This window comes from Pristiophorus japonicus, chromosome 15 (genome assembly GCF_044704955.1).
Source record: "Pristiophorus japonicus isolate sPriJap1 chromosome 15, sPriJap1.hap1, whole genome shotgun sequence".
NCBI classification, from domain to species: Eukaryota; Metazoa; Chordata; class Chondrichthyes; family Pristiophoridae; genus Pristiophorus; species Pristiophorus japonicus.
In genome coordinates, this window is record NC_091991.1 from 52532603 (window position 1) to 52560159 (window position 27557).

General features: G+C 43.2%; 1 protein-coding gene across 2 annotated transcripts in view; it reads right to left on the minus strand.

Moving 5' to 3' along the window:
- LOC139280756 (solute carrier family 13 member 4-like) overlaps positions 1 to 27557 on the minus strand; it is a 124549-nt gene that overhangs the window by 43809 nt on the left and 53183 nt on the right. Inside the window, exons 3-5 of one of the 2 annotated variants that reach the window (XM_070900429.1) lie at positions 16389 to 16525; positions 5093 to 5298; positions 4304 to 4352 (exon numbers count right to left, since the gene is read on the minus strand). In XM_070900429.1, the coding sequence (XP_070756530.1) occupies positions 4304 to 4352; positions 5093 to 5298; positions 16389 to 16525 (392 nt within the window). Of the gene's footprint in view, positions 1 to 4303; positions 4356 to 5092; positions 5299 to 16388; positions 16526 to 27557 lie in introns of both variants that reach the window. The other variant, XM_070900428.1, reaches the window with a different exon arrangement.

Genomic DNA, 27557 nt, shown 5'->3' on the forward strand with positions numbered 1-27557 from the left:
CATAAAATAGCAAAAATAAATGACCAGATAATCTGTTTTAGGATGTTGGGTGAGAGATAATTGTTAGCCTGGACACCAGAAGAACTTCTCTGCTCTTCTTCAAATAGTCCCATGGCATCTTCTATGTCCACCCAAGAGAAAAGATGGGGCCTCAGTTTAACATCTCATCTAAAAGATGGCACCTTCTGCAGTGCAGCACTCCCTCAATACTGCCCTGAAGTGTCAGCCTAGATTATGTGTTCAAGTGGGGCATGAACCCATGGCCTTTTGACTCAAAGGTGAAAGTACTACCACTGAACCAAGACTGACATCCATACAAACATTTAAATAGATGTAAAATCAGATGATTTCCTGACCATCATTCCATGCAAAAACATTCTCACCAGGTCTTCTTGATTAGAGAATCTTTAAGTATTTATCCCCTATCACCAACTGTAAATTTTACGCTATAGACATAACATTATTTAATGTCACGGTTGGCCATTGTTTGAGCTTTGTAAATTCCCTTTCCTTTTACTTCTAGTGTCCTGCAGGTAGCAACATACTCCAGGAAGCTGTCTCACATTGGCTTGAGTCTGCCAGGAGTGCAGTATAACTCCAGCCTAGGGATTTCTCTAGCGCTTGAATCCTAAGAAAGATGTACTGAAAAAAAATCCCAAAGCGCAGATCCACTTGAATGTGATAAATATGCATAAGCTGAAAAATCACCTACAGTAAATCTTAGTGAGTTTATAATCTGTATCTATCTGGTCTTCAGAATTATTGGCAGTCACCTGGGTTTACGAGTGGAGCCATTAAGCTTTTCTTTCAACCTGTTGATGCTAAGAGCCGGAGTGCAAATGTGAAGGATTAGCTCCACATCATTACTTTCATGGAAATGGTGGTCTTAACCTGATAGCAGGTGCATAAGCCCCACTTTTTCATGGGTCTATGCTGTAGTTGGTTCTCTGCCAGTGCATCTCTTTATAGTTACAAGTACAACTGACAGAGGGAGACCCGTGTATCCTCAGTCATCTGCACTCCTGTCAAATAAATAACAGCCACCTTTACTATAGGTATCTTTCCCATCCCAAGCTTGGTAACAGCAAGAAGAATCTATCTGCACTCATGTTTGGCTGTTTCACCCTCATTACATATCTTTTCAAGCGCCATCCTGGCACTGGCTTTTGAGTCAGTATGTTGACGGTTCCAGCTCCTCTCCAGGACCTGAACACACAATCTAAGATGACAGTTGGTTTGCTGGAAATGTTCTTCTCAATGAGGTGTTAAACTGATGCTCCATCTGCATATTCCTGATGGATATAAAAGATCCCATGGTGTTATTCAAAGAATAGCAGCAATTTCTCCTGGTGTCCGACGAACATTTCTTAACTACCTCCACCAAAAGAGATTAACTGCTGATTGATGCCATTTGCTGTTTAGGAAATCTGGTAAAATTGTTTACCTACATAACAGTGATTGCACTTCAAAAGTATTGCTTGTGAAGCACTTTGGGATGCCCTGTGAAGGTGTAATATAAATGGTTTCTTTCCACTTTTATTTTTGCTGTCGCATTTTCCTGCGATTAATTTTTATTGTTGCTAATTTTTAAGATAACTTTTAATACAGTTAGTGACATGCAAGAGGAAACGTAAAAAAATCCCATGAGAAATCATGAGTTATTTTAACCAAATAGTCTCAAAGTCCAAGAACAACAATAGCTTAAATTTAACTTTTCAACGATGAAATCCTTCCAATCTCGGAGCACCAGGTTTGCAGGTCTCTCCTTTGCCTCCCCCTCTGCTCACACATAACACTTGAAACACGTAATGCATGAAAAAGGAAAACATTTCCTCTCCTGAGCATTAACCAACCCAGCAACAGGAGGAAAGGAAAGCATATTCCAATTATACTACATACAGCAAACTTCTTATATGTTACATTCAGCATGGCCTGCATATGTTACATATGTCTTAATGGATCTTCCTTCAGTCCTTATATACTCCAGTTTATCTCTCTATATTTCCATATACTCCAATTCATCTCTCTATCCTCTTACACTTCAGGAATATCCCTTATAACTCCATATACTCTCATACATCTTCCTTATAACCCATACATTCCAATGTGTCTTTCCTACATGCCCCGTGATATCTAGTACCATGAAAGCATGGAACGTTTTTAAATCATTGTTGAAAGTATTATTTTTTTGAAGGATCTGAATGAGAGTTTAAATCAAGAGTATCCTCCTGCCCATCCCTGAAGATTGTGCCTTTGTGATGAGAATCACTACTGGGGAGTGAGCAGCAGTTATTAGTTGCTATATTTTCTGACTTCTACATTACGTACTCAGCGATTCTCCGCCGACAAACACACAAGCAATTACCAATTGTAGATATTTAACAACTCGATTTTAATTATTCACCAAATAAACTAAAAATGTTGACTTCAAGGAAATAAGGGGCAGAGTGTTCCGGGAGTGGGGGTGGGGGGGGGGGGTCAACGGGCGTGATTGGTGGCGGGTCGGGTGGGAAAATGTATTTTTTTGACAGCAGGTCGGGACCCCGCTGTCAACCCACCGCCACATGTCTTTCCCAAATGTCGAATCCGTCAGTGCTGAACAGACCCAGCATGCAATGGCGGAGGAGGCAATTCAAGTCATTATGATCTTGTTGACAGAGGATTAACAACTATTTTGAGCTCACACTCAGAGTTTACCAAGTCGCCCACAGGATCCACGATGCTCGGGGATCACGTCAGGTAAGCGGGACGGGAGTTGAATGGCCATGTAATCATCTCATTACTTGACAGCTGCAAATGTGCTATAAAAGCTCCCATCTCACAGCTGTTCACATTCCAAGCTCAGAAGCTTACTGCATTTAGAAGACAGATTGAGCTTTATGCAAGTTGCAAGTGTTTGGAGCAAACTCTGTATCCAGTGTCACCTCATTGGAACCACTTCGCTTCTGTCATCTCAAGTTCACCGGCCATCTATTGCATCAGAATGGGTACGGTTTATACTGTCTCACCTTGGTCCTCAGAATCTCACCACAATCATCCCCAACACAAGCATCACCAGGCAAACCAGCAGCACCAACAACAACACCAATCTCCTCCGCAATCAATTGATGCTGCACAAGACAGAGGGCATCAGCACCCGACCACATTGCTGCCCAGGATGCCAGGGATGGCCGCACCATGGCCAGATTTACTTCACTTAATATTGCACACCCTGGCTGCCACATGATGCGCCAGGTTGGCACCACCCCACACCAACACCATAAAGCATTCCTACAATGCCCAAGCCATTCCTTTCACACTCATCAGCATTGGGGGGCGTACTGTTATGTCTCATCATTTACTGCAACTCACTAAGCCACTTCCAAAGATTCACACAAATTTGTGCAAGAACACAAAGTGTTGAAAATAAAGATTTCAATGTTTGACAGCACATTAACAGAAACCTCACATGAACATTGGTTAAAACACACAAGTGTGTTAGTTGGTATGATTGCACTAGGATGAGGGTGAGTGTGAGGGGTGGGTAGTGGGATGGGGAAATGATAATGTAGATAGAGAGAGAGGGATGGGTGGAGGTGCAAAGTAAGTTGGTGTGAGTAAGGATGTGCAGGAGTAGGGTAGGGAAGGCAGAGTGATGGGGATGTGATGAGTGGCACTGCAGGATGAGGTTGAGTATGGCTTTGCAGTAACGTTTCGTGATCTATTGAGATCATTGAAAGGTTTGTGCCACTGCAGCTTGGTCCTCCTGATGACATCCCTTGCTCGTGCCTTGTGCAATGTGCAACCAGGCTGTGTTGATCTCCTGGGGAGGTTTCTTCCAAACATTTGGAGGGAAGAGGACCTCCCTGCATGCTGTGACGCCCTCCATTAGCATACGGAGGAAGTCATGGGAGAGCCTGGGTGCAGCCCTTTGTGCAGTGATTGTCAGTGTTTGCAGCATCTCAATGCTGTAGAACACTGACAGCACAAATATCAAAATTAATTTGCGCATGGTCCCTTTAAGGAAATGGGCTGATGACACATCATCAAATGACATCATCAGGCCCCCATCCTTCAATTGGCTGGGAAACGCGCTGGGCGGGCTTAACAAGCCCAATCAGGGGAAAATAATTTTGGACAGCGGGCTGGAACCAGCAGTGAGACCGGTACCCGCCACCGACGTTGCCGATCATGGGCCCGCCGAGATTGGTAAAATCCAGCCCGAGGTCAAGAAAAGTTATTCCAACCCAGCTCACTTCAACTGCCCCATTCCCGGAGTCCATTTTACAATATCTTGGGGCAACATGCACAGAATGAAACTTACGTTTCTTTAAGATAGATCAGCTCCAGCTGTTTCTTCTCATTCTCGTCTTCTGCTGGAAGCAATAAGAGAGAGATAATGAAACTTGTATATGAGAAAGGGATCCTCATTAGCAAAAGTAAAAGAAAAGGCTGATTCAATGATGTACGTCGTGGTACTGAGCCAGACCCAATTTGATTCCCAGTCTGTACTAATGTCAGCCAAGACAACAGCTGAGCTTCTACCAATGGCTTCAGTGCCTCTGTGCTCAGGAGGGGAAACAAGTTAGCCAAGCTACTCATTCCTGATCACAATCCAGTCACTCCTGTTGAGAAACTTCCATGTTGATGATAGATGATGGTGCTATCTGGATCAGTCCATGGTCAAAAAGCCCGATGGCACTTAACTGTCTATGATCATTCGTGAAGAATGCCTGCTTGGATGAGGTATTGGAGGCTCACTTTGTGCTGTACCCCAAGCAAGGTCAGTGCCTTCAGGAGAGGAAGGAAAAAACTGGGGTCGATTTTAACTTGCCCAAATTAGCCTTAACAGGGCTGTTATGGCCTCATTGATGCTGACAATCAGCCCGCTGCTATTTTGACAGGGGCATACCACTGGGTGGCCAAAGGCATTGCCTGTTTCAAATGGTAGGCCCTTTAATGTGCAATTTAATTTAATGCCCTCCAGAAAAAAGTAACGAGAAGGAAAGAAAAAAAGGAATAGAATTTGGATGGGAGACTGAACATTCACTGAACCTAAGCAGTCATTGTTAGTTTTTACCAACAAAGCTCATAGCAGCCAACTAATACGCACCATATTTTTGGGAGCCTGAACTAGTGTAGGCATCTTCTGCGCTGTCTGTGTCTGTGATTACAGCTAATTCGACATCGGTTTCCAGGCTGGTGTTGATGAGCTGCTGCAGGACCGCTTCTGCGATCGGCATCACCATGGCAGTGGTGGAGGTGTTACTGAGCCACATAGACAAGAACACGGTACAGCACATGAAGCCAAGCACCAACCTGTGAGGAAGAGATGTAAGAAATACCTTGCAAATAAACTTAGCACTCACTAAAGGGGAGGAGGAAGAGAGTCATTTAAGTTGGCACTGGCGATTAGAGGTTGATGTTGTGTCCTTGCCAGTTAAGCTATTTCATGATAAACCACCTCAAACAAAGTTGCAGCAGCCAAGATACTAAAGGCCCCACTCCAGACGCGTGGTGAGCAGTGTCAAAGTTTGCCAACTCCGAGGGATTTTAACCCTGTCCCAAATTGGGGGAGCAGGGTCATTAGCTTGTTCAAGATGGACACAAATTCTGCGCCTCCCTCGACAGAGGGCAGGAATTCAGGAATGTCACAATAACATTATGCCACTTTGATCCAGCAGGGAAGGTATAGCATAAAGGAGCTGCACAACTCTTCAACTCCCAAAGGAGCAACCATCTCTCTCTGTAAGGTAATCAACCCCTTCCAGGATCAATTAACTTTGTCCTCAGACATTTCGGTACCTTTAGACATGGAACCTATGCACACTCTCTGCAGATGTACTTTCAGTTTAACTCCTTGGTCTATCAGCATTCATAATTTGTTAGTTCTCTATGTTGACACGTACATTGTTCCTAGTTTCTGACCCATTCCCTGACATGTGTCTCTGGCCCTTTTCTTTTCCTTCTCTCCCCCTGGCTTTTGATCTGGTTTCTTCTCACATCCCCAGCTTTGTGCCTGAAATCTCCATTATACACTAATATGAAAACAATTTTTAAAAAACTATTTTTTATAAGAAACGTATTATTGGGGTGGGCAGGGAGAGACAAGTTGCCAGGACAGGGCATCATTTGAAAGTCTTATGATTACCTACAAGCTGTAAATGTTCATAGATTTTTGTTTTAATGTAGCTGCAGTGCCTCCCACTGCTGCTGGAGGTCTCACATACTTTGAAAGTGTGCTTCAATGGCCATAAATTGCTGACAAATGCTAATGGGGCTTGCTATTATTTGTGCACAAATGCTGCAGCAATCTCAGGCATGGGCCAATGCGCAGTTAAATGTGGAAATCAAACAGTTGCTGTTGGAGATACGTCACTCAACCATTAGCTTAGTGAAAACGGCACCTCGCTGTCTGGCTCCCCATTGAATGCAATGAGTGGTGTGAAGTTGCTGTATTTCTGCAGTAGATTCGAACTATACTCGCCACACAAAGTTAGAGCTGGTCTGACGTGATGCAAGGAGCCTGTCTTGGAGCCATTTAAGGTCTGTGCAGATATAATTAAGCCTGGATTAGCTGTCAGCAGACATTGAACAGAGGCCCAACCAGTCCCCATCCACCACCATCCTCTCCACCTGGCTGAACTTGTTTTCACTGAACAACTTCTCCTTTGACTCCACTGACTTCCTCCAAATTAGACTGTTTCCTGCTCTCGCCCTGAACTAGAAAATGTAATTAACTTTGCTTCCAATTGCCACCCTTCCCTCACCTTCACATGGTCCATCCCTGACTCTTCCCTTCCTTTCCTCAACTTCTCTGTCTCCATTTCTGGGGATAGGCTATCGACAAACATCCACTATAAGCCCACCGATTCCCACAGCTACCTGGACTATACTTCCTCGCACCCCGCTCCTGTAAGGACTCCATTCTATTCTCCCAGTTTCTCTGTCTCCATTGCATCTGTTCTGATGATATATCTTCCTATTTCCCCAACCAAGGATTCCCCTCTACCATGGTTGACATGGCCCTTGACCGTGTCCATTCCATTTCCCACACTTCTGCTCTCACCCCTTCCTCTCCTTCCCAGAACCACGAGAATGTTCTCCTTGTCCTCACCTTTCACCTCACCAGCCTCCACATTCAACAGATCATTCGCTGTCATTTCTGCCACCTCCAGGGTGATCCCACCACCAAGCACTTCTTTCTCTCTCCTCCCCTTTCAACATTCCAAAGGGACCGCTCCCTCCGTGACACCCTGGTCCATTCCTCAAACAGCCCCATCACCCCCTCCCCTTCCCACGGCATCTTCCTGTGCAAAGTGATGCAACACGTGCCCTTTCACCTCCTCCCTTCCCACTGTCCGGTGTCCCAAACATTCCTTCCAGATGAAACAGCAATGTAGTACACTTATTCGCTGCTCACGATGTGGTTTCCTCTACATTGGGGAGACCAAAAGTAGAGTGGGTGATCGCTTTGCAGATCAGTCCACAAGTGTGACCCTGAGCTTCCGGTCGCCTATTCCACTCCACTTTCAGTCTGACCTCTCTGTCCTCAGCCTCTTACACTGTTCCAATGAAGTTCAACCCAAGCTCAAGGAACAGCACCTCATCTTTCGATTAGGTATTTTACATCCTTCTGAACTCAACATCGGGTTCAACAATTTCAGACCATAACCTCTGCCCCTATTTTTTTCCCACATGGTACCTGTTGATAATTCTGCCATTCACATTTACACCTCTTCTAGACTCAATTTTTGTTTCTTTATTTGTCCCATTACCATCTCCGTTTGCCTCGCACCATCATCCTTTTTGTCATTTAATCACTTCTGCCTTTCATCCTATCACAGACCTTCCCTTTTGTTCTTTCCTCCCCTCGCCCCTTTTCCTGTCCCTACACTTGCTTAAAATCTGTTATATCTCTAACTTTTGCCAGTTCTGACGAAAGGTCATTGATCTGAAACGTTAACTTTCTCTGTCCACTGATGCTGCCTGGCCTGCTGAGTATTTCCAGCATTTTATTTTAATTTTATATTGTATTAGCTGTCGGAGATTCTTTTAACGATGTGCTAATTGTTAATTACTGCCAATGAATGTCTTGTGCCAAAAATTAACTATTACAATTAGTCTCATTCCTTCAGGTTTTAATTGTTATTGGATATTTTAAAAGTTTAAAATTTAAAATTTAAATCTTTTTTTTTTACTTTTGCATTCTGTCCCTTTTTTCCCTCTCTCTTAATCCAATCTTTCTTTCACAGTCTTTATTTCTCTTTCTGTACCTGATTTAACATTGAATTCACCTACTCTAATGTCCTTCTCAGTCCTTGCACTGTTAATTTCACAATCCTTCAATCTGATTGGTAAAGGAGATACACAGTTGCTTGTCCTGTTCTCTCAAGTCCCAGATGCCCGGTTTCCCTCGCTGCGGCGTTATCAGCTCGCACTTTTAGCGGCGTAAAATATTGTCGAGATTCAACGGGCAAGGGCAAGTCTAACTCATGGCAGATACCGCTCATTGCCTTGCAAAATATGGGCCAATGTTGCAGGACACCAACTGAGATAAATAAAAAAACGACCTTCAAGACAAAGTATATCACAGAATTATTATTATTATGGAATAATTGATGGTGAATACAAGAGCCCAATCAATGGAATATTTCACACTTGTGCCAATTTAAGTAGTTGACAGTTGGTAGTACTTGGTGGTAGGCTTACAAACTGAAGGTATAATTCCACGACTAAGTGTCCCCAGTGGCAGTTGCTCTCACAGCGGCCAAGGGTTGTAACCCATTCTCTGATCTGTGCTGGGAGCATAGAATCCTCTTCTCTAAACCCTCAACAACTGCTGAATCCCCCAATTCCAATCCCCCAACTCCGTGAACTTTTACCCAACAACCCACCCCTTCTCTTTCCAAAAGTGGGACTAAAGGCGGATAAATCCCTGCACCTGATGGTTTGCATCCTAGTGTCTTAAGAGAAGTAGCAGCAGGGATAGTGGATGCATTGGTTGTAATTTACCAAAATTCCCTGGATTCTGGGGAGGACCCAGAAGATTGGAAAACTGCAAATGTAATGTCCCTATTTAAAAAAGGAGGCAGACAAAAAGCAGGAAACTATAGATGAGTTAGCCTAACATCTGTGGTTGGGAAAATGTTGGAGTCCATTATTAAAGAAGCAGTAGCAGGACATTTGGAGAAGTAAAATTTGGTCAGGCAGAGTCAGCATGGATTTATGAAGGGGATGTCATGTTTGACAAATTTGCTAGAATTCTTTGAGGATATAAGAACAGAGTGGATAAAGGGGAACCAGTGGATGTGATTTGGACCTCCAGAAGGCATTTGACAAGGTGCCACATAAAAGGTTACTGCACAAGATAAAAGTTCACGGGGTTGGGGGTAATATATTAGGATAGATAGAGGATTGGCTAACGAACAGAAAACAGAGAGTAGGGATAAATGGTTCATTCTCGGGTTGGCAATCAGTAACCAGTGAGGTGTCACAGGGATCAGTGCTGGGACCCCAACTATTTACAATCAATATTAACGACTTGGAGGAAGGGACTGAGTGTAACGTAGCCAAGTTTGCCGATGATACAAAGATGGGAGGAAAAGCAACGTGTGAGGAGAACACATAAAATCTGCAAAAGGACATAGACAGGCTAAGTGAGTGGACAAAAATTTGGCAGATAGAGTATAATGTAAGAAAGTGTGAGGTCATGCACTTTGGCAGGAAAAATCAAAGAGCAAGTTATTATTTAAAGGGAGAAAGATTGCAAAGTGCTGCAGTACAGCGGGACCAGGGGGTACTTGTGCATGAAACACGAAAGAACATAAGAACATAAGAATTAGGAACAGGAGTAGGCCATCTAGCCCCTCGAGCCTGCTCCGCCATTCAATAAGATCATGGCTGATCCGGCCGTGGACTCAGCTCCAGTTACCCGCCCGCTCCCCGTAACCCTTAATTCCCTTATTGATTAAAAATCTATCTATCTATGACTTGAATACATTCAATGAGCTAGCCTCAACTGCTTCCTTGGGCAGAGAATTACACAGATTCACAACTCTCTGGGAGAAAAAATTCCTTCTCAACTCGGTTTTAAATTGGCTCCCCCGTATTTTGAGGTTGTGCCCCCTAGTTCTAGTCTCCCCGACCAGTGGAAACAATCTCTCTGCCTCTATCTTGTCTATCCCTTACATTATTTTAAATGTTTCTATAAGATCACCCCTCATCCTTCTGAACTCCAACGAGTAAAGACCCAGTCTACTCAATCTATCATCATAAGGTAACCCCCTCATCTCCGGAATCAGCCTTGTGAACCGTCTCTGTACCCCCTCCAAAGCTAGTATATCCTTCCTTAAGTAAGGTGACCAAAACTGCATGCAGTACTCCAGGTGCGGCCTCACCAATACCCTATACAGTTGCAGCAGGACCTCCCTGCTTTTGTACTCCATCCCTCTCGCAATGAAGGCCAACATTCCATTCGCCTTCCTGATTACCTGCTGCACCTGCAAACTAACTTTTTAGGATTCATGCACAAGGACCCCCAGGTCCCTCTGCACCGCAGCATGTTGTAATTTCTCCCCATTCAAATAATAATCCCTTTTACTGTTTTTTTTCCCAAGGTGGATGACCTCACACTTTTCGACATTGTATTCCATCTGCCAAACTTTAGCCCATTCGCTTAACCTATCTAAATCTCTTTGCAGCATTTCTGTGTCCTCTATACAACCCGCTTTCCCACTAATCTTTGTGTCATCTGCAAATTTTGTTACACTACACTCTGTCCCTTCTTCCAGGTCATCTATGTATATTGTAAACAGTTGTGGTCCCAGCACCGATCCCTGTAGCACACCACTAAGCACCGATTTCCAACCCGAAAAGGACCCATTTATCCCAACTCTCTGCTTTCTGTTCGCCAGCCAATTCTCTATCCACGCTAATACATTTCCTCTGACTCCGCGTACCCTTATCTTCTGCAATAACCTTTTGTGTGGCACCTTATCGAATGCCTTTTGAAAATCTAAATACACCACATCCATGATCCACCATGCTCGTTATATCCTCAAAGAATTCCAGTAAATTAGTTAAACATGATTTCCCCTTCATGAATCCATGCTGCGTCTGCTTGATTGCACTATTCCTATCTAGATGTCCCGCTATTTCTTCCTTAATGATAGCTTCAAGCATTTTCCCCACTACAGATGTTAAACTAACCGGCCTATAGTTACCTGCCTTTTGTCTGCCCCCTTTTTTAAACAGAGGCGTTACATTAGCTGCTTTCCAATCCGCTGGTACCTCCCCAGAGTCCAGAGACTTTTGGTAGATTATAACGAATGCATCTGTTATAATTTCCGCCATCTCTTTTAATACCCTGGGATGCATTTCATCAGGACAAAGGGACTTGTCTACCTTGAGTCCCATTAGCCTGTCCAGCACTACACCCCTAGTGATAGTGATTGTCTCAAGGTCCTCCCTTCCCACATTCCTGTGACCAACAATTATTGGCATGGTTTTTGTGTCTTCCACTGTGAAGACCGAAGCAAAATAATTGTTTAAGGTCTCAGCCATTTCCACATTTCCCATTATTAAATCCCCCTTCTCATCTTCTAAGGGACCAACATTTACTTTAGTCACTCTTTTCCGTTTTATATATCTGTTAAAGTTTAGTATGCAAGTACAGCAAGTGATCAGGAAGGCCAATGGAATCTTGGCCTTTATTGCAAAGGAGATGGAGTATAAAAGCAGGGAAGTCTTGCTACAGTTGTACAGGGTATTGGTGAGGTCACACCTGGAATACTGCATGCAGTTTTGGTTTCCATATTTACGAAAGGATATACTTGCTTTGGAGGCCATTCAGAGAAGGTTCACAAGGTTGATTCCAGAGATGAGGGGGTTGTCTTATGAGCAAAGGTTGAGTAGGTTGGGCCTCTACTCATTGGAGTTCAGAAGAATGAGAGATGATCTTATCGAAACGTATAAGATTATGAGGGGGCTTGACAAGGTGGATGCAGAGAGGATGTTTCCACTGATGGGGAAGACGAGAACGAGAGGGCATAATCTTAGAATAAGTGGCCGCCCATTTAAAACTGAGATGAGGAGAAATTTCTTCTCTCAGAGGGTTGTGGATCTGAGGAATTCGCTGCCTCAGAGAGCTGTGGAAGCTGGGACATTGAATAAATTTAAGACAGAGATAGACAGTTTCTTAAACAATAAGGGGATAAGGGGTTATGGAGAGCGGGCAGGGAAGTGGACCTGAGTCCATGATCAGATCCACCATGATCATATTAAGTGGCGGAGCAGGCTCGAAGGGCCATATGGCCTATTCCTACTCCTGTTTCTTATGTTCTTATGTTCCCCCTTACCTTCAATCTCTCACCACATTGGACATAATTAGAGGATAAAGGTGGTTTATACATAAGAGCTTGATGAACACCATTCACCCAATAAAACATTTTAAAAATGAAGAATGCTTGGTAGAGCTGGGGACGTGAGTTCCAGGCTGGGATCAGATGAATCACCAGAGCAAGGATTCTCAAACATTATAAGAGTCAATGGCTCAGCGCTCTCCTAGGGCTCTACCAAGCCAAAGCTCTACCACTGTCAGGGCCTGCAGGAAAAATCTTTTATGAAGATTCTCCAGCAGAACCACTTTTGGAAAGAGAAGAGAAGATTTTTGGGCAGGCTTCTGATCAGGTATTAGCAAGGTGGAGCATTATAATCATTTGCCCAACTATTAGTGTGCTGGCTACACCTGATTTGCAGGGTCAGCTTTATTTGCATAATATTAGGCCTGACATTAGGAACTCGCCAGAGGAGGCACAGGAAACAGAGGGTAAGCAGGGCAAAAATTTTGCTTATCTTTACTAAGCATTCTACTATTTTTATAACATATATTTCAGCCTTTGTAAAAGCTGTTTGGACAACAAAAATAGCTGGCAAAGCCCAGTGACAACACAATAAATGAGGATGCAGGAAATGGTTATTCAGGAATAGAATGGTACTTGACCCCTTGTTTGATTGCTGGTGAAGTACAAGTGGTTTTGCATGAGGGGATAGTAAGGACCATCTCCAGGCAAAGCTCCTCTGACAAATCCAGGTAGATGGGCCTTTGCCTGTAAGTGCTAATGTGAGGGCAAAACCATTAGGCCCAGTCTGCCTTTGATGCAGCCTGAATTGGCTAGCATCTCTGTGTTGCTCTTCCCTACTTCCTCCAAAAAACAGAAATAAAGGGGAATTCCCATGTGGCACCCATTGTGTTATTATTGTGGATGTACCAAAGAAAATGATACCTTGTCCTTAAATGAAGCCTCCCCGCCTGGCTGTACCTTCCACCACTTGCCCTACTTAGACTGCCGTGGTGGAGGCGTGGCTCTCATCAGCAAATCACATCTTGGTCTGTCCCCCTACTCCTCTGGCATTTTCTCCTCCTTTAGAGTATCTCCCTTTATTCCACCCCTCTCGCCTCTCATTTAAAATGCTCATTCTCTACTGCCCACCCAAGTACCATAAATATTTTTATTATTGATATGTCTTCACTGCTTTCCTCCCTCAGCTTCTGCATCAAATGACTTCTCATCCTCTGTGATTTCAATTCATCATGCTCTCCTGAGTTCACTATCCTCCTATCCTCCCTTAATCTCTCCCTTCATGTAAACTCCCCTACTCATATTCACGGCCACCTCCTTGACCTTGCCATCTCTCGTGGCCTCGCGACTCCCATCGTGTCAATCGCACATACGGCCATTTCTGCCACTTCTTCATATCGATCTCCACCAACATCCCCCTTTCACAATCAACCCCATCTCCTGTGTTTGCCCCTGGAAAAAAAACTCCCCCAACTCTCTCACAAGTGCACTTATGAACTCCCAACTGTCCAGCCTTTGGCCCTCCATTCACCGTGACATTTCTGCAGCTACCAATCTGCATCACACTCTCGCCACCACCTTTGGTGCCCTAGTCCCTATTAAAATAATAACACTCTCCCTGGTACAGCCCTCATCTTCGCTCCCTTAAGTCCAAGGGATGCAGACTTGAATGGATATGGTGGACAACTGATTGAGCCACTCACTGCCAGATCTGGCTGGATCATATAAAGCATTATCGGATCCTGCTCTCATCTGCCAAAATTGCTCACTGTTCCAAAATCAGTCAACCACACTTGGAGTGCTGCGTACAGTTCTGGTCGCCATGTTGTGGAAAGGGGGCACTGCGGGTGGTGCAGAGAGGATTTGCATGGGTGATGCCAGAGATGCGAGGGTATACATATCAGAAACATATGAACAGGCCGGGGGTGTCTCCTCTTGAATGGAGAAGGCTGAGGGGGTGACCTAATAGAGATCTTTAAAATTATGTGAATGGTTTTGATAGTAGATACAGAGAGAGTGATTCCACTTGTCGCATCTCTGGTGTCACCCTTGTGGATCTTCTCTGCACCATCTCCAGTGCCTCTGTCCTTTTTGTAGTATGACGGCCAGAACTGTGTGCAGTACTCAAAGTGTGCTCTAACCAAGGTTCCATACAGATTTAGCATAACTTCACTACTAAAGGCCATCAATATAAGATAGTCACCAAGAAACCCAATAGGGAATTCAGAAGAAATTTCTTTACCCAAAGAGTGATGAAAATGTGGAACTCGCTACCACAGGGAAGCAAATAGTATAGATGCATTTAAGGGGAGGTTAGATAAGTGTATGAGGGAGAAGAGGATAGAGGGTTTTGCTGATAGATTTAGTTGAGGAAAGATGGAAGGAGGCTCGAGTGGAGCACAAACGCCGACATGGACTGGTTGGACTAAATGTCCTATTTCTGTGCCGCATATGCTATGTAATCCTATGAAATGCAAAGATAAACCCCGGCTTCACTTCTCCACTGCTCACCGACTTCTTAAACCCCTCTCCCCATTCTCCACCCTCCCCTCCGACAATAAGTGTGAGGAGCTCATGGACTTCTTTGTCTCTAAAATTGAGACCATCTGTTCAGCTGCCTCTGCATCTTCCCTTCCTTCCCCTAGCCCACCGGGCCAAACTTCCTCTAAGGATCCCTCCCTGCCAGAGCCCTGACCTCACATCTTTCTCTCATTCCTCTTCGATCTCCCCTCATGAGATCTCTGAGCTCACCTTGTCCATGAGACCCACTTCCTGCTCCCTTGACCCTATTCCCACCAAACTGCTGACCACCCAACTTCCTTTTTTGGCTCCCATGTTAGCTGACATTGTTAACGGTTCTCTGTCCTCAGTTATTTTTCCGGTCTCACTCATCTTAAATCTGCCGTCATCACCTCTTTCCTCAAAAAACCAAGCCTTGACCCCCTCCATCCTTGCAAACTGTCACCTGATCACCAACGTCCCTTTCCTTTCGAGTCCTTGAACGTGTTGTCACCTTCCAAATCCGTGCCCATGTTTCCCACAACTCCCGTGTTTGAATTCCTCCAATTCGGTTTCTGCGCCTGCCACATTACCGAAATGGCTCTCATCAAAGTCACAAATGACATCCTTTGTGACTGACAAAGGCAAACTATCCCTCCTCATCCTTCTTGATTGTAGCCTTTGACACGGTTGACAACTCTATCCTTCTCCAACGTGCCTCCACCATTGTCCAGCTTGGTGGAACTGCACTCACCTGGTTCCATTCTTATTCTCTACCACAGGAAGTTGTTGAGGCCAATTCACTAAATATATTCAAAAAGGAGTTAGATGTAGTCCTTACTACTAGGGGGATCGAGGGATATGGCGAGGAAACAGGAATAGGGTACTGAAGTTGCATGTTCAGCCATGAACTCATTGAATGACGGTGCAGGCTCGAAGGGCTGAAGGACCTACTCCTGCACCTATTTTCTATGTTTCTATGTTTCTAAAATGGGAATGAAAGAATACTTGGGGAAAAAGGCTTTCGAAGCAATTAATTGCTGACAAGGAAAAATCAACAAGGAAACTGCAAAACAAAGCAAGAAGTTTGCTTCAAATGCACAAGAAGTCTTCTTCAAATGCACCTTGGCATAAAATCAGCCCCTGACAATCATGGTGCAGATATTCTATATGGGTAGATTTGTGGCTCAGTGCTATTCCGGCAGAAATTCCAGGAAAATGGATGAATGTCTAAAGTGCATCATTGTGGGCTCCATTAAATTGTATAGCAGAGAAACTGGTAGGTGCTTCCAACCCCACTTAAAAACTGAACCGTAAAATTAAATGGGACACTAAATAGATGATGATCCAGCATAACTGAGCCCTACCCATATTTCCGATACATCAGGACCACTTCTTTCCCATTTATTGGATGAAATTTAACCTTTATTGAACCTTGAGGCTCGAATAAAACCTAGATTTTCACTGTAGCCCTGCTGTGATGCTCTTGGCCCTGTACCTTCTCCACAACACATCTGAAGTATGGAGCCTGCAGCAATGTATACTCACATGCCCGGTTTGGCACCTGCTAACATCACCATACGGAGGGCAATCCTCTTGTGTAAGTTCCATTTCTCGATGGAAGCGGCCAGGCAGATGACACCAATCAGCAGTAATGTGGTGTCCTTAAAGTACTCCGAAGCGACCTGCAAAAAACATACACAAATATCAGCTCTGAGGCTGAAGAAGATCAGCACCTTCTACGATACAACCTGGGGCAGTAAGCTGAGAGTTCTCACAATATAAAGTAACACACTGAAGAATCAGAACTTGTTGCACAGAGCTGGGTATTATGCTGACAGCGCTGCACAAGGACATTAATCACTCTGACAGCCCTGCACAGCAGCACTGATTGAACTACACTGAAATGTCAGCATTCATCATACAATGCAGTGCAACACACTGAGAGGCCCAACACAGAGATACTAATCGCGACATGCTGAACAGCCACATAGAATCATAGACATAGGAGGCCATTCAGCCCATCGAATCTGCGCCTGCTCTTTCCAAGAGCATCTTCTAATGTATAACACAACAAACCTGTGGGGGTTTAGGACTGTTACAAATGAGCAGGTTACTTATCCGCTTGAAAGTTAACCATTTCAAGCCATCTGCCAGTTTAACCTGAAGAGTTCTGCAAGCGGATGAGATGCTCATAAATTTATGCAAATCAGAGTCCTATTACATCACAGAAACCCCAATTGCATTTTAGTCAGGGCCTGAGAGAAGTTGCTGTCGATTCCCCAGCAGGCTGAAGCAGGTCTGTAGATGGAAGTGGCCCTCCAAGGTAAGTGTGGCAGGATTAGCAGCAGTGCTTGAGAAGGCTGAATCCCACCCTACCTCTGTAACCTCCACCAGGCCTAGATTAGATAGGCAGTTACAGGAAATGGGGATAAAGGATTGTGGCAACAGGGTGGGCACATAGCATTAGGACTATTGTGGAGGATAAACATCAATACAAATTGGCTGGGCTAATTGGCCTGTTGCTATGTTGTAATGTCTATGTCATTCTATATAGTTTACACCACAGGGTTCCTTCTGATGGTACACTTATCAATAAAGGCCGTTCTCGCATATAAAGAGGGCATAATTGAAACAGGGGAGAATGCAGGGGAATGCTTTAAAAATCCGGAAAGACCAGGGGTATGGAGGCCCTGCTGCTCTATTGTCGGGCCACCTCCTGCCTGGCAGCTGGCTGGCAGACGGGAGGTAACACTAGTGCCAGGAGGCCGCAGTCCAGGACTCTTGGGGCTGATCCCTGGCTGGGAAAGGAGCATTAACTCCGGGCCGCGGTCGGGAGTGCTGGGGGAGGCTGCTGATCAGGAGGGCTGAGGGGAGACTGAAGGCTTCCTTCAGGGGCTAAGGGTGAGCACTCCTGCTACTCCTGGCCCAGAAGGAACGCTGAAGGAGTCCCATATCTTACCTTGCATCAGTTGTCTGGAATCCCGCAGATCCAGCCTCCCCATGACTTCCTTGGAAGTGTAAGTCATGGCGCAGATGATGTCATCATGCCATGACTTTGGAATGTTAATTAGGCCCACACCTGCCTTTTGAAGGAGCCTTGTCAATGACCTAATTTATGCACTTTATGGGGTTGGATTGTCCAATCCTGATAGTTGATACCACCAACCCCCCGCCCCGCCGCCTCCCCCGCCCGACCTACTGCCGCCTGTCTGGGTGTTGGGTGGGGTGGTTAAAATCGAGGCCCAGGCTGTTCACATTAGAACACAAGCAAAACCTGCCAGACAGCTTCAAAAAAGTTGTCAACTGAAAAAACACAGGCATAACAGATTTCTACAGCATTCTCGGGATTCCAGAGGAGCAACTGCAGTGTGGCAACCCTACACATCACACTGACTTTTGTTGGTTGACGATGGTTGGCAAGTATGGAATTATTGCTTTAGCAACTGCGATCATCAACATTTTGCTTCAGAAGGAAGGGTCCCTCAATAGCATCTTAGCAGATACCTTTACCGCGGCTGGCAAAATTTAATTTGAGTTACAAACTGCTGCTAAAAATAAAGCAGAAGGAATATCTGGCTGACACACCTGCTCTATCATCAGTACTTCCATCACAGATTAATAAGTTTCACTTTATCTCCATGAAAGCCGCTCCTTGGATGGGACCAATAAGCAAGGATTATAAGATTCCCACATTTCTTGAAGTGACAGAACCAGCAACTTCTGCTAAAATTTATGCTGATCTTCCCATTGGCAAGTTACACCAAAATTTCCTGAGTATCTCATTAACATACGGTACAAGGTAAAAACTGGCGTAAAACAAGTGGAAATCAGCTTAAACCATTGGTATCCATGGAAAGTGATGAATTTATGCCATATTCCTTCTTTAAGTCTCTCTTTATGTTTGAAAGTTATAGTGTGAGGCCATCAAATCTCCATTGTATCATATTAAGCACAAAGGCCTGGATATTCCACTAGGTTGCGCTGTTTTTTTTCAGCAAAATTTGCCCAAAATCAGACAATTTTCAGCTGTATTAATAAAACTGCACCAGGTTACCACTTTTAAATACATCAAGGAATATTTTTTAATGCAAAAACAAATTATATTCTAAAACGCTGCCCAAATGGACAATTTTGCATTTGTGAATATGCAAATGAGTTTGAGTAGAAACTTGAATCCTAAAATCAATTCAGAAACCTAGTGCAATTTTGAGCGCAATTTGTGCCCAGATTGTGCCCAAAGCGGAAACTCTATCCCAACATGTTTAAGAAAATGTAATTGTGGAAGTTTTTCTATTTATAATGCAAATCATTCTAATTCCATAAAGATGTGGAAGATGAAGACTCAGTAAGGAGGAATATAAAAAAAACTGCTGAAAGAAATTGATCTAAAACGCCAGCAATATGGCTCTGAGTCATGTTACACATAGAATTTTAGGCATAAATTTACATTTCATTCAGAACTGGTGTATATTCAGGAAATTTGTGTGAGCTGCACTTTTCCATAGGGGCAAAGCTAAGTTAACGAGTAGCAGTGGGTTTCCGTGGTGATGTTGCACAGTGTACAAGTTCGAGGAAATTCGGGCATAGTGTAAAAACAGACGTAAATAATTTCCTCGGTGATTTGCACCAAAATTAGCATTCCGGTGTACTCATGCTGTTCTTTCAGTGCAAGTTTTCAGGACATTCCAAGCGCTTGGGGCAGGTATTCCTAGAGCACTGTTAAAGGTATGGGAATCCAATCCTTTAAAGGGATTGCTGGAAGTCCCACCAAATCGGTAACTTTTTAAATTTGTGGAGCCTGCGGGAGTGGAAGTGACTCCACAGCAAAACATGTGGGCCACTGCTGTCTTGTGCTAACCCCCCTCCTGTTCCCTACCACCCCACAATTCAGATGAGGGCTGCTGCCAGTGAGGCAGATGGCCCAAATTGGTCCTCTTCAAACCGGAAAGCTGCCTCTGAACGCATCACCAACTCACTGGAAATATGTCGATGGGCCTAAGGCCCCAGTTTGACTAGGCCTCAATGCCTTTGGCTCTTGCATGTGCTCCCAGCCGTTAACCATTCTGCGCTTGAAAACAGGCCAAAACAACATTCTATTCCACTGTGCCTGGAAATATGGGCACAAAGCCTCTCTCCACTTGGCTGTCATGCAGTACATTGGAGCGTGTTTCCCTCTTTTTTAATAGAGGAATGGACTGAGTATTTTCCTATAAATTTGAGTGAAGATGTTTGGCACACTACTAACCTTTCTGTGGAAAAGCTGGTAATTGAAATATGATCTATTTCCCATACATTTCACAGTGCTCAAATGTTAGTTCATTAGTAAAGAGGCAAAGCTAAGTCCACACAGATCAGACTAGTGACTAAAGAGCCTCACCCTCTCAATGATCAGTTCTTACCCAATAATTAGGATCGCCCATTTGTTGGATGAACCCCAGAAATAGAAGCTGCTAAGAATGCACTCTGTATTGTTTGGTCACAGTTCAGTGCATATGTTAAATGCTGAGCACACATGTGGTGATGAATAATCCATTACTTTGAGGACAGTGATGTGATTTCAAAGAGGGAACTTTAGCCCTGTCTCTGACGCATTGATCACAGAAATGAAGTTACAAATTGACTTTTATCACTTGAGAGATTTTATTTAAAACTTAGATTTTATTTAAAAAGTAACATTTTAAGTGACACTCCACATCTTGTGACAGAGGAGACATATATACCTATTGACCTGCAGACGAACTGCCATGGGGAAATCTCAAGGAGGTTTTCCACAAAAATAAGGAAGAAAAATGTCAGAATGTAGGGAATGGTAGCATAGTGGTTATGTTACTGGACTATTAATCCAGAGGCCTGAAATAATGATCTGGCAATCGTGAGTTCAAATCCCATCATGGCAGCTGGGGAATTTAAATTCAATTAATTAAATTAATCTGGAATAAAAAAGCTAGTATCAATAATGGTAACCATGAAATGACTGGATTGTTGTAAAAACTCACCTGGTTCACTAATGTCCTTTAGGGAAGGAAATCTGCCATCTATACATGGTCTGGCCTATATGTGACTCCAGACCTGCAATGTGGTTGACTCTGTCTACCCTCTGAAATGGCCTAGTGAGCCATTCAGTTGTCTCACCACCATCTTCTCAAGGGCAATCAGGAATGCGCAATAAATGCTGGCCTTGCCAGTGATTCCCGCATCCAATGAATAAAAAAAAAAGAACATCAACTTAGGCATCTCTTATTTTTTCCATTTTACTCCCTTCCTCTTCTCAAAACGCTGGGTGTAATTTAACTCTCCCTGCTGCGTGGCAACAGAGCAGGTGAGCAGTTAAGATGTTGCAGCACCATTTCCCACTCACAGATCTCTATGATCTGAGTGCCTGCACTTGACTTCCCCTTTAAATAACGCTTCCAATTGGCCTCCGAAACCAATCCCGTGAGGTTTTTCACATTAAAAAGAAACTGGGGTTCTAATGACATCATAGGACCCCTGCATGTATTCATGAGGTGCCTCGGCCACCTAAGTAACCAGCAACGGTGGGCGGGACTCGAGCAGGAATGAGGTTGTAAGTTTTCGGAGGCTAATTTACCTGTGTGGTCTCCCTGTTCCCATTAAGCAGGTTGGGTTAGAATCAACCACATAGAATGCTTGTTCCAATTTATCCCAACCTCATGGTTCTAATTTAATTTGTTAATGTTTGTCTCAAAAATTAGTTTAGGTGGGCCAGAACCATTGTGTATTTTAGTGGTACTGCCCCTTTAGAGGGAGATAGCTGCACAAATCATGGGGAAGTGGGGTTCAGGTTTGCTTAGTCCCGCAATCTCATTGGCCTACTTAACATAGGAGCCTTGTCATTTTCTGCCACCCAATGCACAATGCGAGCATATCAGAGAATTTTCTGGGAAATTTTTGTTCTCATTATTCCTGTCCTTGCCATTTTAACTTAACTTTGTTATTTTAGTTAAGTTTGTTTTAACATGAGTTTGGGTGGAAACAATTGTTGTGGTGGTACCATATTAAAAGGAGGTAATTAATTACATTGCTGTAGACCTAAGCTTACCTTGCCCTACACTCAGACCAGCCTACTTTAAAACTTGGCCAATTCATAATACTTTTTGGTCAGCCAGGGCATGTGGCTAGCAGATTGGAGGCCCTGCTGGGGGTTCTGCTCCTCAGCCTGGCCAAGTCTGCCACCCACAGGTCAGGTGCTTTGTCCCATAACATTCCCTGAAATTGTGGACACCAGTGAGTAGATTTTCAACTTACCGTTTGGGTGTAAAATTGGCGTCACAGAAACCACCCGATTTTTAATTTCCATTTGTTTCAATGGAAATTAAAATTGGGTGTTTTCCGTAACGTGAGATCGTTCTGCAACACCTGTTCTATGCCCAGGTAGCAAGTCTACGCCCCAGGGTCTCAGAGCACATCTGTGTGGAACACCACTCCTTATTTTTCCCCAAGCTGGCCATTTTCCATTTATCACGATGGTCCAGTCTATTCCATCCGCTGACTCCATACATCTATCTGTCAACCAACAGAATGACCAGATCCACTCCATTTATCTGTTTATCCATCAGTTACAAGCCGCTGCATTCATCCTCTGCATATCTGCTAGAAAAGGGTTACATAATGTCGTTGGCAGAGGGGCAGGATAGCTTCCTGCCAGCTTGGTCAAGGGCACCGTGTGTGATATGGGGAGAGCCAAAGGAGAAAACAAGACAATAACAGACAGAAAAAAAAACATAAAATAATTTATAGACTTTCTTTTACTGTTATATTTGATAGAGATAAGCAAATAATAATTCTTACTGTCGTTACTCTCTCTTAAGCAACTTACTCACAGACAACGTAATGGAGGCCCAGGGCATTAGCATGCCTGCCTCAGCACTTAGCTGCTCCCTTTGGGATACTGTGCTGCTGAAACATCACCACATCAGTCCTTAAAACAATTTGCTTGCACTTAAGAATCTTAAAATCAATTTAAGAATTTCTAATAATGAAATTGTAAATGATATAATCCCTTCACAGTAGATCATTCCATTCCATTCAGAAACCTGCACTGCTGGCAAAACTGCCAATTTCTACTCTGCAGCTAATAAAAACAGGTCAGCATGGCAATAGCAACAGGGTGAAGGTTGTAGACAAATTCCTGGTCCTGTTAAATTACCTCAAAAGTCATTAGATTACACAGAGGTCAATAAAGCTCGAATTATAAGAAACTCAAAGAACTTACGGTGGTAACTGAATTCATGTCCATCTCTGGGAATGCTGAAAATTCTGATATACAAATCTTATTTTCTCCACTATATTTGTCGTTCTTTAAGTAAGAGACCTCTAGGTTTCTCCCTTCTCTCTTTAGTCCCCTATTTCCCCACCATCTCAATCCTCTTTCAATCCTATTTCATAAGATCTGAAACCTTCAGCATGTTGGCCATTCATCCTCCTGATTGCAAGGGTTTGAGGAATGTTTGGCTAATAATGTGGTGCTCTCTTATCTTATAGATCATACTATTTACCCCATGCCACAGTTGACATTTCTAATGTGTGAATTTAGAATAATGGGACAAATTTTCCACTCTCTACCATCGTGTTTTTAAACTTACCACGAGTGGCCCATACAATCTGATTTTTGGATGACCCTCCATTTCGGCGACCAACACACCTGTGGAAACAGGTGGGGGCCTCATTAATATATTTAACTAGGGGTCAAATTACATATTTAGTATCCTGGTATAATTTTGGTGTCAATCAGCGTTGCTACTGCTGCTTCCTCAAACCGCCTACAAATCTTGGAAGGTACAGGTTCGGGGGTAGCCATTTCCAGTACTATTTAAAGGGATCATAAGCTGTAGTTAGATAAAACTAGAAGCTGGTCTGGCACTGACTTTTTCCTCATTATTTTTGGGACTTTAAATGTGTTCATTACATTTTCCTGCTGCTTAGATCTGCTGTTCCATTGACCTCCCTGATAGGAACAGGAGTAGGCCATTCAGCCCCTAGGGCCTGCTCTGCCAATCAATTAGATCATGGCTGATCTGTATCTTAACTCCGTTTACCCGCTTTGGTTCCTTAACCCATAGTGGCCCTGAATTTGCGTTCGGGTGCTTCCCGCGTGGAAATGCCTCTGATCTGCAAATAAAATGCCACGTACCTAGTGTCTGGGAGGTATGGAGATTTGCGGTCCTGAGCCTCTCCGGGTACGTGCGGGAAGAGGCGCACGTATCTCAGGGTCGGTCGCGATTCGCAAGCACCCCTGGGATCACATGGGGTAGCCTAACGAATGACAGAAGAGAATCCTCTTTCATACTTACGGAGATTCCATATGTACATAAACCCCATAAGTATGAATGGGAATACCCCAAAATTATATCTAGACATCAAATAAATCTAAAAAATCACATATTTAAAATTAACTAAAATGGGATTTAATTAAATATTTAAAACAAAACAAAAAATTTTGAAAAATAAATTTACATGTTTTAAAGGGGTGAAAATCAACTTATCTTATTTTACAGGCTTTTAAATGTATAAATTATTGATAACATTTTATTTTAAAACTCTTACACTGGTAAAAGCAGGCTTTATGCTTTTACCAGGCGTAAGTATTTCACGGGTATTTGCTGCGCAGAAGTTGGGCAAATATTCCAAACCTTGGCCCATGGAGGCCCTTTTCCCGAGGATGTGGTGGATCTGTCAAGAGAACTCTTCCCCTGTGGGTGCAGGCTCACCTCATACACGCCCAAAGGTGCCACAAATGACGGCCCAATATCCTTGCCTAACACAAATCTATCAATCTCAGCTTTTAAAATTTCAATTGACCTAGCCTCAACAGCTTTTGGGGATGGGCGAAGAGAGTCTTCCTGCAGGCCCACGTGTCTATGCCCTCTCAAATGGCAAGTTGCCTATAAGCAGTGCGATTAGCACTGGCATTCATCTGTTCTATTTAAATGAGGCCCAATCACAAGAATTGATTGGCATCATCAGGCGGGCACGGTGGTTGGCCTGTCGAATGCCTGCCTGATGTTTGCCAGATACCAAAATTGGACCCCCTCATATATCAATATAATAGGAGTTCATTACAGTGTTCATCAATATGGGTGAAAAACATCAGTATTACTGCATGATGTCCCATGTACATTTAATTTGATACCTTCAGACAGAAGATGAGAAAATAATTTAAACATACTGATTTAACCTGCAGACGCAGATTAAAGCCTGGTTTGAATATAAATTACCTCACTGGTGGAGTATGCAATATAATGATATTAATTTGCATTCTGCCTGACCATTTTTGGTTCCACTCCAAACCCAGCCAAATATGTGTCTGAGTTAGAGCTCGTAGCATATTGATTTAAAACATTTAAAGCAAGGAGTGAATCATAAATACTGAAGCTCTTAAATCCCATGAAGATTATACCTGTCTCCTGCTATTAACTCCAGTGGAACCATTACTGAAACAGCATAAATGATCATTTTCAGCTGTTTACACAGTTTCCCTCAGTGTTCCACCAGGCTGCCACCAAAGTTACGACAGGCGACCCGTAGAATTTTGGGGCGAAGAATTAGAGAGCAGTCAGCCAAACACTTCTACTGAGAAAAATATTTAAGAAGTATCATGCAGGAAGCTAAGAGGCATTATGGCATTCCTTTGGAGCATAATTAAACTCATCGGTAAGAATTATTCAGTGGACATAATCTACTTGGATTTTAAGAAGTCATTTGATTAAGTTTCGCATGTAAGGCTTCCAAAGATTAAAATTTATGGAATCAATCACCATTTAGCCAACTGGATTGGAAACTAGTTGAGCAAGATAGAGCAGGATGCGAGCAAAAATGGAATAAAGTTTTTATTGGGCTCATTAACCAGTCGACTTCTGCAGAGGTATGTGTTGGATCCTCATAGGGAAAGATTCTCCAGTAGCAAGATTATAATATTTTCTGATGAGATCATTTATGTGGCCTGGTGACTTGTGTAAGAAAAAACAACAGTAACCAAAGGGATCTTGACTAATTAAGTCGATGAGTTTTAACTGGATGCATGTTTGTGCAAATAAATTTCGTAAAATCCACTTAGAAACAAGCAATAAGGCTACACAATAGCAAATGTGGAAATAAAGTTGGATGTGATTACACATCATTTTCTGAAAGTTTCCAATCTATTAAAGATATTATCAATAGGACTAACCAGGTTATGGACATATCTCAATGACATTTTATTAACAAATATAACAGGTATTCTTGGTCCTTTTACAATTTTTTAATAAGTGTAGGCCTTCCACCCAATCAACCCTGCTCTACCATGTTTGTAAAACAAGGGATCTCTCTTTTTAATGCAAATTCCCTGACTTTTCTCCATGTCTCTTAATATGCATACTTCCCAGTTGAATATCTGTCTTCTTTGAAACACTTCAATTGGCTTTGCATCTATGGCCTTCTGGGGCAGTGCAATATATATGTTCACAAGCCTTTGTGTAAAGAAGCTGTTCCCAGGTTTGCTTTGAACTGGCTTAGCTTGAATTCTAAGATATGTTCTCTCACTTTTAGAATACTAAATTATTTTTTGCCCATTTTGTCTTCAAAGAGATATTGATCAATGGAAAGAATTCACAAAAGATTTACATGGATAATATCAGAACTCCAATATCAGAATATTGTCCATAAGTTACAAGGAGAGACTCACAAATCTCAGAAAATAAAATTGTAAAGAGACATGATCCAAGTCTTTAAAATGCTGAAAGTGCATGTAAGTGCATTCTTTAACTTGGACTGTGAACACAGAACTAGAGGACACGAGTTTAAAATTAACAAACTTCAAGTCAAGTGAGACTGAAGAACAGGAACTGTTCTTTTATTACAGGATAGTGGATATGTGAAACTAATTCCAAGAAATAAGTTAATGCTAAATTAATTAATGTCTTTGAAAAAAATGTTGATTAATATCTATTTAAGAATGGGATTGAAGATTATAAAGATAAAGATGATCAAGCACAATAGCTGCGACAACAGGCACATCAGTGCATATTTTCCTCTGGAGTTACACTAGTTTCTTCGCTTAACTTCAGCAGGTGAGGGTGGAAAATTGGGTGCCGAGCCACTGTACAAGCTTCCTACGGTGCACATCTGGGATATTTGCCGAAAGTGACAGCAGGCATTGAATATGTCTGCGTAAATATGGGCAGGCACGGTTGAACGATGCATTGACAAGAAACTGTCCTACATATTTCTCATCACTAAAGCCATAGCAATGCTGGAGACTAGAAATTAAATACCAATGTTTTCCTGGCAGCCAGCATTGGTAATGGGGAAATGGGGTGATTTACTATTTGAATCCACCCCCACCTTTCCAATGGAGTGTAGTATATCACTGGGCAGTCGATTATACGCCTCCTTCGTGGGCTGTCCCACGGCAGTAGGCTCACTCCACTGCTGCAGCTGCACGAAGACCTAAAGTAGTGAATTCCACCTTTCCATGAGCTGGGCTCCCTGCTGAAGTCAGGAATCTCACCAGGAGAGTGCCACAAATTTAATAATTAGGTTGACCTTAGAAAATCTTCTGGGATTAGTGCTGGGAAAATGGGCGTCGCACCACACTTAGGGCAACATAGGCACCTCAGAAGGAAAATCTGGGCTGTCCTCTGCGGAATGGGCTGGGCAGAATTGGATCGGTTAGGTTTTAAGGACTGAAGTTTGCTCTGTGATTCTAGGGGATCAGAG